The 17,442-nt window shown below is 42.7% G+C and overlaps 1 protein-coding gene across 1 annotated transcript in view; it reads left to right on the forward strand.

Moving 5' to 3' along the window:
• dvl1a (dishevelled segment polarity protein 1a) overlaps window positions 1–17,442 on the forward strand; it is a 52,133-nt gene that overhangs the window by 22,158 nt on the left and 12,533 nt on the right. Inside the window, exons 3-4 of the mRNA XM_053482700.1 lie at window positions 743–864; window positions 8,247–8,356. Coding sequence (XP_053338675.1) covers window positions 743–864; window positions 8,247–8,356 — 232 coding nt within the window. The remainder of the gene's footprint in view (window positions 1–742; window positions 865–8,246; window positions 8,357–17,442) is intronic.

The raw sequence follows: 17,442 nt of genomic DNA on the forward strand, positions 1-17,442 counted from the left end.
TAAAGGAGCTATTATTTATAGCTGCTTCTCGTGCAGACACAGCACATCTGTATAATTTATATACTGCTTTTACTTATCCTGTATCAATATATTATATTGGTGAAGAGGTTCTCTTCAGCCTCCTATCAGTTCAGGGAGCTTTTGTTTTTCCTTTCACTTACCTCTTTTACGTCAGCATCATAGCCACACTCTGTTGCTAAATTATTGCTTTAATCTTTGTACCGTGCAAGATTTGTGTTGTCAGTGGTAATGTTCACACCAGTGGATCAGATAAAGTACAACAAACATAGTATTGATATGATAAATGATAGATGAATGTGAATCATTACATTGGAGAATTTAATATATGAAATTAAATATATAAACAAAAACATACATCACTGTAACTAGTAGAAATGCTGGTGTGTTTGGGATTTTCTAAGTCTTTTATTGTAATTTCTAATACATAAACGGTGTGGTTTAACGAACAACCACATCGTCTTACTAGTGTAAATCGTCTTCTCATGGGTTTGACCGTGTGCGATAGTCTGAGCTGGACTTCAGCTAACGAAAGCACATAACAGCCCCTGTGTCTGCAGACCAGTTTGCATAATCCTTCAGGGTCCACGCTTTTTCCCAGCGCACTAAATGCATTCTGTTGTAGTCCCTCTTCCTGCATTGCTTATTTATGCAAGACCGCTAGTCGCTGTGGAGAGGCTCTTCCTGAGATCTTTGTTTTTTCTGTGTGTGTGTTTGGCTGTAGTTGGTGCTGACTGAAAGCACACACTCAGATGGCGGATCTCAGTGCCCAGAGAGTCACGCCGAGCTGCCGCCCCCGCTGGAGCGAACAGGAGGCATCGGAGACTCGAGACCCCCCTCATTTCAGTAAGTATTCAATATACCGTAAACACGGCTAATTAACGTTTATTACGGGGGTTAGTATATGTATAGTGCAAATGTTGTTTTATAGCAATAAACCCGAATTACACTATTTACACAGCAAGGTATTAATGCGTACTAGAGCTGTAAATACAACCACAACCCTAATAAGCCAGATCAGGACCAGGTGTAATGGCTCCATAGTCGGTTTTTTTTTTAGTGGTGCAGGGTAATGACATTATGGAAATGTTCCAGGAATAGCCTACATTACAAAATACTGTACGCAAAATTAGCAAATTACAGGCACACACGTGCATCCTTAATCATCAGCGTTGGGATGGATATAAAACGATTCCCGAATATTTGAGAAAAAAAGTGACTGAAATTAAAGCTGACATGTGTTTTCTGTTTTTTTTCTATGAGAATATTCAGGGAAATAAAACACACTTATGATTTGCATTTTCGTTTGCTGACGTTTCAGAAAACGGCATAAAATTTGCAACTCATTAGGGTAGAAACATATCCATCACAAAACAGCTGATTCGTCTCGGTCCAGTTCGGGGTCGTGACAGCAGCGGTGACTGCAGTAGCAGATGTCCGTTGGCCAGCTGGAGACGAGGTCTGTTTATCATCCTGCCGGGAGTCATATTTATGAAACCGAGCCCAAATGCTGCTCTCATTTAAGCGTTAGACGCTACAGTCTGTGCGCCTCTATTTCTGTTTGTATTTATGTCCTCAGTTCAGTCATCCATGCAGGCCAGTCTTTATGCTTGATTTGTATATTTGAAAAAATAATAATAAAAATTGAGCTAAATCATACTTGCAAAACATTTTTCCAAATCAGACCCCGGTGTGTATCAGCGGTGTGTTTTTATCAGCTTGTGCAATCTGTTACATCCTGCTGTCTCTTTATTTCGAATGTAACTTTGTCTCATTTTGCCCTCTGTGGACCAGTTAGTGTTTTAACTTCCTCGCACACAGAGACATTAAGCAGGTCCTGCGGCCATTTCCTGTGGCTTTGACTGCCATCTAGTGGTGCGACCTCAAGACTTTATCCCAGCTTTTCCTGTTATCCTATTCTGCTGCCATGTCACTTGGCTCTCAGCATCATCCAAACAGGCTCCTAGCCAATTTCTTTGCAGATTAATTCAGTCAATTCCCGCTTGTGTGTTTCTCGGACAGCAAATCTGATTTATTTCCATCACAAAAGCTGCACTGCAGCATCAGTAAATCACCAAATGTTATCTCTGGTTTGTTCCCTTTGTGCTTTTGTGCCATGTATTATTCTATAGTCTGGGTGAACACACTTGGAGAGAGATGAGGAGAACACATGGTAGCCAGTCCCTGAATGGCTAAACCGGATTAACAGACATTAAAAGCACCTGTCTCCATTACCCCAAGGACGTGCTAGGGTGCTACATCTGCCTTAATCCTCTCAAGGCTCGAGCAGCCCCCTTTGCTTTAATGGGGCTCTGCGGCTTTGCAAGCACAATGACGTGAACTCGGCGTATACACTATATAAGCAAAGAAGAGAGGATTATGTTCCCGGCTTATTATGTACTATGTAAAGCCTTGGCTGCTCATTATGCTGTCTTGGGCAAAAACTAGAACATCTTTCTAAATTTCATGTGAAGAGTTATGTAAATATGTTGTACTTATGAAACAGTTTTTAATGCTGTATATTTACAGAGGTGGACAAATCTTACATTTTTTACATAGTCTGCTGGGCAAGTCAGTGATAAAACGTGTAGCCCTTATCCTTTGTGAATGAACGAGGATAAAAACCAGCAACTAGTAGCTTTTTGTGTGCATTAATACAGACTATGGAAAAAAAGTGAGTGCTTGAAGTCATGGGATGTTAATTATATCTTTATACTCCTTTAATAATGTCTCTAATGACTCCAAAGTCTTAAGGTGTAGTTAAGGGATGGAGCGACTGATTAGCAGTTTGTAAGTCGTGATACACTGCGAAAGTCTGTGAGCAAGGCACTTCATCCTCAACAGCTCAGTTCAATCCTGATTTAAATTTGAGCTGATGTGGATAAAAGTGTCAAATGAGCAAAATGATCAAATGTAAAACCGGCATGAGCCACAGTGTTTTTGTTGTTGTATTATGTAAAGAACTTATTTCAGGCTCCAAGTCTCCTGGGATAGGCTCCAGGCTCTCCGCGACGCTGAATACAGGATAAAGTGGTATAGACGATGAGACTGAGTATCTCACAAAGGTTAATACACCCCTCACATTTCAGCAACCACTTTGTTATATGTTCTCTAGGGCCAATACTATAGAAATGAAAACTGGATATACTTTAGAGTAGTCATTGTGCAGCTTGTATAGGAGTACAGTTCGTTTCCCTGTTCTCCCCGTGCCGGGTGGGTTTCCTCCGGGTTCTCGGGTTTCCTCCCACAATACGAAGACATGCAGATTAGACGAATTGCCCGTAGTGTGTGAAGGTGCGTGTGAATGATGACCGGAAGTCCTACCATGGTTGTACAAAAATGGGAATAAATACAATAGTCTCCATTGGGCTTCACGGTCCATAGTTGGACTATCGAGGTTCCTAGATGGATGATGGCTGGATGTGAGTCATAACGTTGGAGAATTTAAAGTTGAATATACGAACAAATCATACATCATTGTAACTAGTAGACGTGCTGATGCGTTTTGATTTTTGATAACACTACATGCAGACTTTATTTTCTAAATAACTGGCAACGAAAATGATTACACCCCAAGTAACCAAGTCAAAACTGTGTCGAAAATGTCAATATTTTGTATAAGCGCCCTCGATGGCCTTAACCCCTGAACATGATGAATTGGTCATGTGACTTTTCATGGTTAAAGATGCCTTAACTGCGTTTATCACTTGGGGTGTACTTACTTTGGTTGCCAGTCCTCTGTTGAGTTATTTTTTTTAGAGGACAGTAAATCTATACTGTTATACAAGCTGCACATTGACTACTCTAAAATATGTCCAAGTTTGCTGAAATTAGAGGTGTGTTTTCACTTTTGTAAATTATTGAAGAGTGAAATTCTTTTCTACATACACCCAGGTAGAAAGTTAGTGTCATAATGCAGGGTCAGCCATGGCCATCCTGCATCCCTTCTTGTTACTGATTGGTGAAATCTTGAGCACATAGCTAGCTCCGTGCCACTGGCCCAATACAAGTGCGTTATAATAGAGATAGTAGCAATGCTGGAGAAAGTGCACAAATCTGGTACTTGAGTGAATTTAGAGCTAGAATGTTATTCCAGTGAAATTAGAAGTAATTTATATAATTTTCCACTTGAGTAAAAGAACAAAAGTACTTGCCTTTGGATGTACCAAAGTATCAAATGTGGTGATTTTTTTTAGCCCCTTGTAGCATAAATGCCATGGGAAATGGATGAAAATCTCGCTCTCTCTCTCTTTCTCTCTCTCTTCCTTTCTATTCCCCTCCCTTCTGAAACATCTCGGGAGACGTTGCATAAGCATGTTGATGATGATTGTTGAATCTGTTGCATAGATTTTTTCCTCATAGCCCTTCAAGCTCAGAGCATTTTAACCATTATTCGTTTTGCTGTTTAAAGAAAAAAAATGAAATAAATAAAACATATATAGGGCTCAGGATTGTGCGGTATTGAGTGACATGTCCTTTTTTTTTTTAGCACAAAATAAGCAGTATTGATGAACTGAATTTGATATGATGAACCCAAACATGATTCAGCGAAAACAAAAAAATAATAATAAATAGGTCACACAGGCAAAGAAATAGCATATCACATGCATGATCACATGCTTTTATTGTTCTTTTTAGTTGTGTCTATGACAAAATAATAATGATAATAATAATAATAATAATAATTTCACGACATCATATCCATATTTTGAAAGTGGTAAAATTGACCCTTTATAAAATTATTTATAGAACCCAAACCTGTGCTGTGTTTTTAAGATTTAATTCAAGATTCGAAGAACTTTATTAATCATAGAGGGAAATGGCTTATACTTGATTACCGTTGCTTACAGTCATTTACAGGAGGAAATGAAAAGAGTAATAAATAAATAAATAAATGCACGTTGCCGGCAAGAACATGAAAACATGAAAAATATTTTAGTGAATCATCTAAACAAGTCCATCAGTTGTACATAATTGGGTGTGTCAGGGTGAAAAGTTAAATCTTGCAGCGTGTACAATATAATAGTCTAAAGGGGGCGATATTGCCCCTTCTTGTGAATTTCCATTACTTGCATTTTTAACACTGCAAATTTAGGCTGACCATGCAAAAAAAACAACCTTTTTTTATATAGAAATATAAGCTATAAAATGTACAGAATTTCTTCACAGTTGTGGCTGAATTGAAATTCTAGTAACAAAGTACAAATAAATTATAAATCAAGTACTCTACAGCAGTGGTCCCCAACCACTGGGCTGCGGGCTGGTACCGGGCCATGGATGACTTGGTACCGGGCTGCACTGAAAGAATAAAATATATATTTCATTTTATTTCCATATTATTGACTATCGGAGTTTGATGAGATTGTCTCCAATTTGCTTCAATCTGCACATTGCAACATAAAACAAATGTGGCTTTTGAAAAAAGTGTGTTTGAAGCATCTGCTGACGTTGAAATCTCCACCTATCTAAACCTTTGTGAGACGGGTGGTCTGCAGCGAAAATGAAATTACGGAGCTGACAGGACACAAGAGGAATACACTTCAGGTGTCACTGTCTCCCATCACTTGGGAACGTATCATCACAGGGAAACAAGCTCAGAGCTCACACAGATTCTGTGTTATGGTATGTTGTATATATTATGCACTTTATTATGCTTAGTTACGAGCGTGTGATTGGCTGTCCATGAAGAACTGTCTTGCATAAAACTAGTCCAAGGTTGAAGACCACTGCCTTACAGTTCTGGATAGAAGAGGTCGTTTCTTTTTCCTCAGTTTCTTGGATGAGTAAGGAAATAGTTTTGTAAATAATGCATGGCAACTACAAAAAAAAAATGTGCATGTAACCTTTGCTCCAGCTACTGATTTGTTCACCTCCGTCCTGTAATTATAAAACCTTATTTTTGTACTGTATAGACAAACACACATTTTTTTATTCAGTTTGTTTAGTGCTTCGTACTGTAAAAACGCCTGGAATATAGTGCACATGAGAATACTGTACCTGTAAGAACCAGCACACACAGCAGTTGTAGTTAATCATGCAGCTGTTGAAATGATCCACCAGAGAGAGACATACAGTTAACTCACCACACTCTATAGGAATAAATGAGTCAGAGCGAGAAAACCATCGAGTATTTCATGCACATTTTCCTTGACGTTCATTTTCCTGAAGCTGCTCATCTTCTTCCATTCACATTATTCATTTCTAGCTAATAGGCATTTGTATTTATTGAAGCTCAAAAATATTGTTTCAAGATTCATATTTAAAGATGTTACAAAAGGACAAGTTGTTTGTGCAGATGTTAACGCGGCAGTCACACTGCTTTAGACCAAACTGTTCCAGATACTTTGTCAAACTGTGTTGTTTGTAAAAGATTACAATCGTATGTTTGAACTTTTGGATGGTCATTGATTGGTCATGGTGGAATTTTGGCAAGGACGTTTCTTCCTTGTTCTCATAAAGGTTCTTTTATCGTTGCACTACTACTTGTAGTTACTAACATTTTATTACAATATTATAATTTTTTTTAACTCACCAACAGCTTCTGAATTTCTATATGCACTTATGCCTATTTATAAAAAAATAAAAATATGATGTGTTTGTATTGATATACCAGTTTGTTAGATAAAAAAAAAAACTTTTTAAAAATAGTTTTTCTGTGCATCCAAGGCTGTGGTCGATCTCTTGCAAGTATGCAAGCCTGGCTTAGTCATGCCGTTGCTTTAAAAAGCTATTACGAGCGAAGAGATGAGTATTGAAAGTGAAACGCAAGTAATCCTTTCCATTTACTGTACATCATATTGGTGCAGACTCAGCCTCGGTTCACTTTTAAATAGCACGAGACCCTGTATTTCTAACAGACCAGCGTTTAGTTGTTTAGTTCACACCTCTTCATGGGTAAAGTGTGTACATCGGTCAGAATGAACCACACTGATGCATTCCACCCTGTTTGTTTCACACCAGGGGACAGAGCTGACATGCATAGGTTTATGTTGTAATAGACTTAAGTACATTCCAAACTTAATTTGTTTTAATACCAAAGACATAGGAGAGCTGTACCAAAATGCAAATGTCAGCCTCACTGTTTTATAACACTTGTAAGAGTTACTCTCTCACTATACCCTTTTGTTAAAGTTGAATCTCCCGCTGTGCTACAAAATATTTTATGAGATGACTCCATTGAGTCCATAACTAAATATGTTTTTGTTCTGCTGGGATTAATTTTTTCATAAATAAAGCCAGGGGTGTGGATGAAATAACAACAGACCTTGCAGTCCTTCTAAATAGAGAAAGGCTTAACCTTGCCTGTAGAAGCGCTTATTCCTTCCATATAATTGTAGTGCAGATGTTCATAACCATATTTATTTTTTTCTCCCCGATTTTCTCCCTAGTCGTATCCAATTCCCACCCATCACTAGGGGGATTCCACTTTAAGGCTATTACTACCTGAAGACTATCATGTGTTTCCTCCAAACCACGTGACGCCAGCCGACCGCATCTTTTCAAACTGCTCGCTCACGCCCCGTTGGGGGTGGCGTAACACATTCGGAGGACAGCGCTGTCCGCTCCTTCCGCTTGCGTGAGCTTAAAGACGCCCATAAGCGGCCCCCGTTACCCGATGTTCGGATAACAGGGCGAACACGTTACCACTGCGCCACTCTGGGGATAAAACGTTGTTTTGGATGTCATTTGAGACCCTCAGTTTTTGTCAGATTGGGAGTACATGTGTAGTGCATGAACAACTGCCTCCCAATCTGCCAAAGTAAAGAAAAAAATTACTTTGCAACAAATAAGGTGTTAAATTGCTGTAAGACTTATTTCATGATTCTTCTTTGAGTGTTTGAGAAAAGATGGCATTCTCATGAGCTTCAGGTTTCTCTCCAGCCCTGAGCAACATTCCACAAGCTTTTGACAGAATAACCAGCCCCACTGCACATCATCTCTCTCTTTCTCTCTCACACACACACACACACACACACACACACACTAACTCTCTTCTGTGCTGCAGTGAGTGGTGCTCGGCCTGAGGCCAGGTTACTTCTCCCCAATAACAATTAGGATCTCAGGCTCTTACCTACTGGAGAAATACAGTATACGAGACTAACAGTATTTACGTACATCATAACCGTTAAACTACTTAGGAAAATGCATAACAAAAACCTGCACACCAGATCTTTTTATGGTTTTGTGGCTTCATTAAAACCTCAATGTGTGTGTATGTGTGTGTGTAGTGCCAATGCGGTGAGCAGTCGGGATGGATTGGACACAGAGACAGGCACAGAGTCTCTTGTAAGCCAGAGAAGGGAGCGCGAGAGGAGCCGCAGGGCACGGGACAACAAGCGTAAGTCATTCTGAAATACTGTATTTCTGAACAATATACTGCATATCACATATCATCTACCAGAAGTCCATACATGCCACAGAGCTAATAAACACTCAGCTAAGGACAGATATATTTTGAAAAAAAAAACAGCAAGGACAGGTATAGGGTTGTGTTTTTTCCCCTGTGTAAAAAAACTTCAGAGGTCAAGGATAGAACAAAGGTTCAGTTTTGCAGATCACAGACAAAATCTAAATTATATAAACAAATAAATAAATAAAAAGATACCACAGTATGGATTGCGAGCACAATTCGCTCCACAATTCGCTTTGTAAATCAAAGCGACTTTTCCCATACGAAACAATGGAAACTCAAATTAATTGTTCCACAGCCCAAAAAAATTAAATACATAAAAATAATTTATACAAAATATAAAGTAAAAAAAAACAAAAAACTAATTAACCTGCACTTTACTAGAAATAATGGTGTGTGTGTGTGTATATGCATGCGAAGGCGACAGGAGGAGGGGTGTGTATGTGTGGGAAGGCAACAGGAGGAGGGGTGTGTGTGTGTGAAGGCGAGAGAAAGAGCAGTGTGTGTGTAAAGGCGAGAGGAGGAGGAGTGTGTGTAAAGGGGAGTTATTCCATCTCAAATCAACCAATGAAAGAGAAATTTTCCACCATCACCTCTCAGATTTTGCTGATTTTTTCACCAATTGTTGATATTGCCATGAAAACTCCCACTCGTTAAAAAATGGCAGCCATCTAAATTTTTGGCCTCAAAGTGCTTTAAGACATGCCACGCCCCTTTTTGAAATCCTCTTTTCCTTGTTAACTCACTTGCTATATGTCATATGGAGATGAAACTGGGTATATTTATGTAAGTTTTTATGTAGATGCAGATTCTGATCAGAAAACCTGCTGCGGTTATGGAGATATTGTCACGATCTGGGTGTATTGGCAGGTGTTGACGCCGTGGGCGGAAGGAGCAGGCATAGAGGCAAAGGGGTGGTTTAACCAAAAAAGAGTCTTTTTAATGATAGTTAAACAAAGTATAAATAAAGATACAAACAAAGGAACAAACAAACTTAAACGATACTTAACTTTGTGCTAACAGGAGCTCTCTGGCAAGACACAGACAAGGGGAGACACCTAACACGCCCTGCGGCGAGACACCTAACACGCCCTGCGGCGAGACACCTAACACGCCCTGCGGCGAGACACCTAACACGCCCTGCGGCGAGACACCTAACACGCCCTGCGGCGAGACACCTAACACGCCCTGCGGCGAGACACCTAACACGCCCTGCGGCGAGACACCTAACACGCCCTGCGGCGAGACACCTAACACGCCCTGCGGCGAGACACCTAACACGCCCTGCGGCGAGACACATAACGGGGACAAACACAACAGGACATAAACAAGGTGTGGAGCTGAAACGAGACACTAGGGAGAACGGGAGACACTAGAGACACTAGAGAGGACAGGAGACACGTAAAGACGAGACGAGAGACCAAGAGAGGGACAGGACAAGGGCTAGACATGGCAATCAGCTAGGCATGGCTTCTAGCTAAACATGGTTAAGCATTGCTTAACCATGGCAGTTAGCTACACATACACCTAGCTAAGCATGTCTTCAGCCCCAACATGCACTAAGCTATACTTACCTACTAGCTTAAACACACTAGGGAATAGGGGCACAGAAACACAGACAAAGACTACCCAGTGGCTAGGCGAGGCAGCCCTCCAAGGCTAAGCGAGGCAGCACTCACAAGCTAGTCGTTACTCCGAAGCCCGGAGGGACCGCACTCTAAACCTAGACACACTGGGACGCTAGGGGGAGAGGAAACACAGACAAGGGATACCCAGTGGCTAGGCTAGGGGACCCTCAAAGGCTAGGCTAGGGGACCATCAAAGGCTAGGCTAGGGGACCATCATAGGCTAGGCTAGGGGACCATCAAAAGCTAGGCTAGGGGACCATCATAGGCTAGGCTAGGGGACCATCAAAGGCTAAGCTAGGGGACACCTAAAGGCTAGGCTCACTGGGCAACTCGAGGGTGGGGGAAACACAGGATAGCTAGAGACACAGAGGGGCTATGGCTAGAAGCATGCTAGTACTGTAACTGTACTATAAACTCAACATAGCATTTAGCTAATCATGCTCCTAGCCACACATACACCTAACTGCTTACCTGCTCTAGCTAACCACAAGAACACAGGAGGACAGGACTGAATCAGCTCCACTAACACAGACACACAAAACATACACAGAGACATTGCCAATAAGAGAGCCCAAGTTAACACAACTAAAATCAAAGTACAAATTAAACAGATAAAAACAAACCAAAATGCCCACATAACTGACAGTGGTTTTACCAAAAAATGCTCGACCCAGTTTCCCAGTCTAAACAGCTATTTATAGATTAATTGATGGCTACCTCGGTTCAGGTGTGCACTGCATCACCTGACCGAGGTGCCTGCTGGGAAACTGAGTCGGCCAACAAAAACTACAAAATAAAAACAGTGACCTCTAGTGGAGGACCCTTACAGTACCCCCCCCTTAAACCGCTCCTCCGGAGCGCTATTGGTGGTCCCAAGGCACTTCCCTGGTGTCCCTTCACCCGACGGGCTAACTCCTGTAGTCAACTGTGTGGCGGAGGCAGCACCGGATCGCTGTTGTAGGCCGGGCGGAGGGGGCAGCACTGTATTGCTCTGAGAAGTAGAGCCCCTGAAGACAGTGCTGTGTTGTCCCCCAATCCGGGCGGCCGATGCAGTACTGGCTTTTCCTCCGCCGTGCAGTGGTGGGTGCCCGACATCGAAGCCGGGTGCTGGACGCTGTGCTGGGGTGTCGCTCCGAAGGCGGCGAGCCTTGAATAAGGGCTACTGGACGAAGGTGGGGACCTCCACATGAGGCCTGCTGGTGTTGCTGGGACCTCCCCGTGAGGCGCTCGACGACGCTGCAGCCGGGACCTCCCCGTGAGGCGCACGACGACGCTGCAGCCGGGACCTCCCCGTGAGGCGCACGACGACGCTGCAGCCGGGACCTCCCCGTGAGGCCGAAGGGTGCTGCAGCCGGGACCTCCACGTGAGGCCGAAGGGTGCTGCAGCCGGGACCTCCACGTGAGGCCGAAGGGTGCTGCAGCCGGGACCTCCACGTGAGGCCGAAGGGTGCTGCAGCCGGGACCTTCACGTGAGGCCGAAGGGTGCTGCAGCCGGGACCTCCACGTGAGGCCGAAGGGTGCTGCAGCCGGGACCTCCACGTGAGGCCGAAGGGTGCTGCAGCTGTGGCCTCCACGTGAGGCTGAAAGGGTGCTGCAGCTGTGGCCTCCACGTGAGGCTGAAGGGTGCTGCAGCTGTGGCCTCCACGTGAGGCTGAAGGGTGCTGCAGCTGTGGCCTCCACGTGAGGCTGAGGGGTCTAAAGTCCCAGCCCCCTCTGCTATGCCTTGATGGGTCGAGCATTCTGTCACGATCTGGGTGTATTGGCAGGTGTTGACGCCGTGGGCGGAAGGAGCAGGCATAGAGGCAAAGGGGTGGTATAACCAAAAAAGAGTCTTTTTAATGATAGTTAAACAAAGTATAAATAAAGATACAAACAAAGGAACAAACAAACTTAAACGATACTTAACTTTGTGCTAACAGGAGCTCTCTGGCAAGACACAGACAAGGGGAGACACCTAACACGCCCTGCGGCGAGACACCTAACACGCCCTGCGGCGAGACACCTAACACGCCCTGCGGCGAGACACCTAACACGCCCTGCGGCGAGACACCTAACACGCCCTGCGGCGAGACACCTAACACGCCCTGCGGCGAGACACCTAACACGCCCTGCGGCGAGACACCTAACACGCCCTGCGGCGAGACACCTAACACGCCCTGCGGCGAGACACCTAACACGCCCTGCGGCGAGACACCTAACACGCCCTGCGGCGAGACACCTAACACGCCCTGCGGCGAGACACCTAACACGCCCTGCGGCGAGACACCTAACACGCCCTGCGGCGAGACACCTAACACGCCCTGCGGCGAGACACCTAACACGCCCTGCGGCGAGACACCTAACACGCCCTGCGGCGAGACACCTAACACGCCCTGCGGCGAGACACCTAACACGCCCTGCGGCGAGACACCTAACACGCCCTGCGGCGAGACACCTAACACGCCCTGCGGCGAGACACCTAACACGCCCTGCGGCGAGACACCTAACACGCCCTGCGGCGAGACACCTAACACGCCCTGCGGCGAGACACCTAACACGCCCTGCGGCGAGACACCTAACACGCCCTGCGGCGAGACACCTAACACGCCCTGCGGCGAGACACATAACAGGGGGACAAACACAACAGGACCTAAACAAGGTGTGGAGCTGAAACGAGACACTAGGGAGAACGGGAGACACTAGAGACACGGGAGACACGGGAGACACTAGAGACACTGGAGACACTGGAGAGGACAGGAGACACTGGAGAGGACAGGAGACACGTAAAGACGAGACGAGAGACCAAGAGAGGGACAGGACAAGGGCTAAAGACATGGCAATCAGCTAGGCATGGCTTCTAGCTAAACATGGTTAAGCATTGCTTAACCATGGCAGTTAGCTACACATACACCTAGCTAAGCATGTCTTCAGCCCCAACATGCACTAAGCTATACTTACCTACTAGCTTAAACACACTAGGGAATAGGGGCACAGAAACACAGACAAAGACTACCCAGTGGCTAGGCGAGGCAGCCCTCCAAGGCTAAGCGAGGCAGCACTCACAAGCTAGTCGTTACTCCGAAGCCCGGAGGGACCGCACTCTAAACCTAGACACACTGGGACGCTAGGGGGAGAGGAAACACAGACAAGGGATACCCAGTGGCTAGGCTAGGGGACCCTCAAAGGCTAGGCTAGGGGACCATCAAAGGCTAGGCTAGGGGACCATCATAGGCTAGGCTAGGGGACCATCATAGGCTAGGCTAGGGGACCATCATAGGCTAGGCTAGGGGACCATCAAAGGCTAGGCTAGGGGACCATCATAGGCTAGGCTAGGGGACCATCAAAGGCTAAGCTAGGGGACCATCATAGGCTAGGCTTACTGGGCAACTCGGGGGAGAGGAAACACAGGATAGCTAGAGACACAGAGGGGCTATGGCTAGAAGCATGCTAGTACTGTAACTGTACTATAAACTCAACATAGCATTTAGCTAATCATGCTCCTAGCCACACATACACCTAACTGCTTACCTGCTCTAGCTAACCACAAGAACACAGGAGGACAGGACTGAATCAGCTCCACTAACACAGACACACAAAACATACACAGAGACATTGCCAATAAGAGAGCCCAAGTTAACACAACTAAAATCAAAGTACAAATTAAACAGATAAAAACAAACCAAAATGCCCACATAACTGACAGTGGTTTTACCAAAAAATGCTCGACCCAGTTTCCCAGTCTAAACAGCTATTTATAGATTAATTGATGGCTACCTCGGTTCAGGTGTGCACTGCATCACCTGACCGAGGTGCCTGCTGGGAAACTGAGTCGGCCAACAAAAACTACAAAATAAAAACAGTGACCTCTAGTGGAGGACCCTTACAGATATTTCTGAAAAAACATTTTTTTGGGGTACCCCTTTTCGACCCCCCCAGAACCCAAGGTCTGCATGTATATATGTTACTCAAAAAAATAGGGGTTACTTCACATCACCTTATCTTGAAAATAAATAAAAACCAGGGGTGTGTTATGCCCTGTTTTATAGAAATCATCAAAAATTAATTGTCCAGGTTTTGCAAATGTTTTGATACACATTTTATATACAGAGAATGTACATGGATCTACACAATAGGCCTTATCTACCAGTAAATGTGTCATTTTATGGTGGTACATGTAAGTTACATGTATCACTGTCAAACAGTATCCTGTAACTGAACCATTCAGGTTCATACTGATCAGAAAGTTAAATTATCTCCAACCAACTCCATGAGTGACCTTGCACTCAAGGAACTTGGTGATTGCATCATCTTTTTCTTGGTGCTAATTAAGTGCAGAAAAACAAAAGCAGGTGAGTGTGTTTCATTTATGATTTCATTTTAATTTATTAACTGAAGCTTTTCACTGTAGTTTGATATCTTAATCACAATCTGATTATAAAGACCTGATGTCAAAGCTTGTCTGTTCTTTGGATTCTCGTGACTATATGTTGCACAGGTGTGAGCAGTGGCCCCCTAAATCAAAACTATCTGATTATCTTGATTAGGGCAGGGCAATATGGCCAAAAATATTTATCACGATATATATTTGAAAATTTGCGATACTGATATAACTGATGATATGATTGACACGAGACAAAGCAGCTGTTTGTATGTGCATTAAAGCTATATTAAATTTTAACAGTGCAAATGCAAATTCCACACCACTGAAGTTGCACCATTTTTACAAACCAATTCTGGTTCATCTGTTTCATTCAACGATCCGCTTTCGCCTTTCTTATTCTCCGCCGCCGCCATGCTTTTTCCGCCATAAGCGTTTGGAAACAAAGGCACTGCACATGCGTGTTTTACCCATATTCTATCGCGATATTTCATTTTCTTATCATTGCCTAACATTGTACCGGTATTACCGTGGAAGGTATAATCTGGCCCAGCCCTAATCTTGATGGTATATTTGAAAATGCTGATTTGGACCCAGATGACACTGTTCAGTTCAAGCAGTGGATTTCATTATGAGACTTGTGAAAAATGTGACCCCTGCACAGCTTATCACTATACAGCCAAGGCCCAAGCTGCTTATTTGAAAGAACTGAAAAAGAAACTTCCCATTGGAAAGGAGGCTGTTATCCTCATGGATTTTGCCGAATGTTATTTTTTATTTGTCAGGATGTTGTTCAAGATTTTCATTGGGATACATCCCATGTGATTCTGCATCCTTTCGTGGTTTACTATAGGGGTGGTAGTGAAAACGATGGTTCACTACGTTGCAAAAGTTTTGGTGTTGTCAGTAATGAAAGGGAACACAATGCTAGTTCACAAGTTCATTAAGGTTCTCATGAATCCACTGAAAGTTCTTCTACCAAATTTAAATCATGTGCATTCTCAGATGGTGCAGCCAGCCAGTACAAGAATTATAATTCTTTTTTACAAATTTGTGGAGGCATTTCCTATCAAAATGACTTTGGTAGCTACAAAGTGCATGCCTTTCCTAGTTGATATTATTTGTGTCACTGCAACTTGACAGGTCTCGTACATGTACATGTACCTTTTTGTCTTATTCCATGAACTCATTTTTGTGGGCTTTGTTCTTTCAGAATCAGATACCCAGGGTGATGGAAAAAAAACTGTGATTAGTCCTTTTAGTGTAGAGAGATGAAGAACGTCATTATCAGTCTTTGACTAGACATGCATTACAGAAGAATTTGAGGTAACTTTTACTTTGAAAGGAGCAGATTTTATGAGTATGCATTAAATATTCTACAGATATTGCAGTACATTTCTGTGTGTCAAATCATTTAATGTTGCAAGACCTGGACAATTAATTTTTAAAGATTTCTATAAAACAGGGCATAACACAACCCTGGTTTTTATTTATTTTCAAGATAAGGTGATGTGAAGTAACCCCTATTTTTTTGAGTAACATATATACATGCAGACCTTGGGTTCTGGGGGGTCGAAAAGGGGTATGCCCAAAAAATGTTTTTTTAGAAATATCTCTATAACCACAGCAGATAGACAAATTCCGATTGCAGAATCTGAATCTACACAAAAACTTACATAAATATACCCAGTTTTATCTCCAGATTACATATAGCATGTGAGTTATCAAGAAAATGGATCTTTAACCTCTCAAATAAGAATTTCTTTTTGCTTTACATGCGCGCACATGTGCGTTATAATAAACAGTACACACGAGCATACAAACACGCAAAAAAAATGTTTTACGTGCACTCATGTGGTCACAGTCAGTAAGCAGTACACGCATGCACGGATGTTGATTATCTGAGTGAGAGACACGCCCTAAGACCGAGCAGGGGAGACGATTACCCACAATTCTGCAGAGCGCGCGAGAGTGAAAAACGATTCGCTCTGCATCAAAACAAGAACCTCATGCGTGATACATGATTCTTGGTATTCGTAAACCAAGATTCGCTCGTTTTTTAAGTCAGAATTTATTAAAATTTTTGCTCATCTTGCAGAACACTCTAAACTATTTACACTTTAGCAGGAAGCACAGTGTCCTGTGTGGTAGGAATTAATTATTTGCCGATCTTGTTTAGAATTGTAATGCAATAAAATAAAATTAAATAAAAAAAAAGAATCAGGATATTTATAAAATTGTGATACTTACAGAATCGCAATACAACTTGAATGAGCATCGAGGTATCATGGTGACATTGTATCGACTGCTCCCTGGTGATTCCCATCATTAGGAATGCCATTGAAGGTTGGTATTTTCCAGTCAGACCATAGGAAGTTTTTAGTGCTTTTGTTCTAAAGTGTTGTATTTGTTTTTTTAGTCGAGTGTTTTAGGCACTGTTTGTTTTCTTGGTCGTGTACGTCCTGAGTTTGCTTTAAAAAAAAAAAAGGTCAGCTGCAAGATAAAAGAAAACATTTTCATCCCCGCTGAGAGAAGCTGCTCTCCTCGCTACAGCACATCCTGGCTTGTTTTTACAGTATGCTCCTCTCATCTCATGTGAATAGATGGTTTTGATTTGCCAGCGAAATTTGAGATGCAAATCCCAACTACACGAGTTCGAAAGTTAGCACACCATTACTTCGAAATGATGAAACTAAATAATGAAATAGAACTCCTTAAGAAGAACTTAATAATATAGATAGATAATTTCATTATAAGTATTTATTAAAGTCTCTTTTATTGCAAATGGTACTATATACCTAAATATTAAAATATTTTCTAAAGGTCTTCGAAAAGGTTGGTTTTACTGTTTGATATTTTAAGCTTGTTTGAACTTTTCATTCCTTTAATATGACGTACAAAAATTAATTAGTTTCGACACTTTTAGGTCCTTACATGCCTTAATGAGACATTATGCTAAAGAGCATGCAAATTATTAAGATTGTTAAGGAAGATCGCTGCAGTTGCAGTAATTGATATGTTGTTTTGTA

Source organism: Clarias gariepinus, chromosome 22, assembly GCF_024256425.1.
Source record: "Clarias gariepinus isolate MV-2021 ecotype Netherlands chromosome 22, CGAR_prim_01v2, whole genome shotgun sequence".
Classification (NCBI taxonomy): Eukaryota; Metazoa; Chordata; class Actinopteri; order Siluriformes; family Clariidae; genus Clarias; species Clarias gariepinus.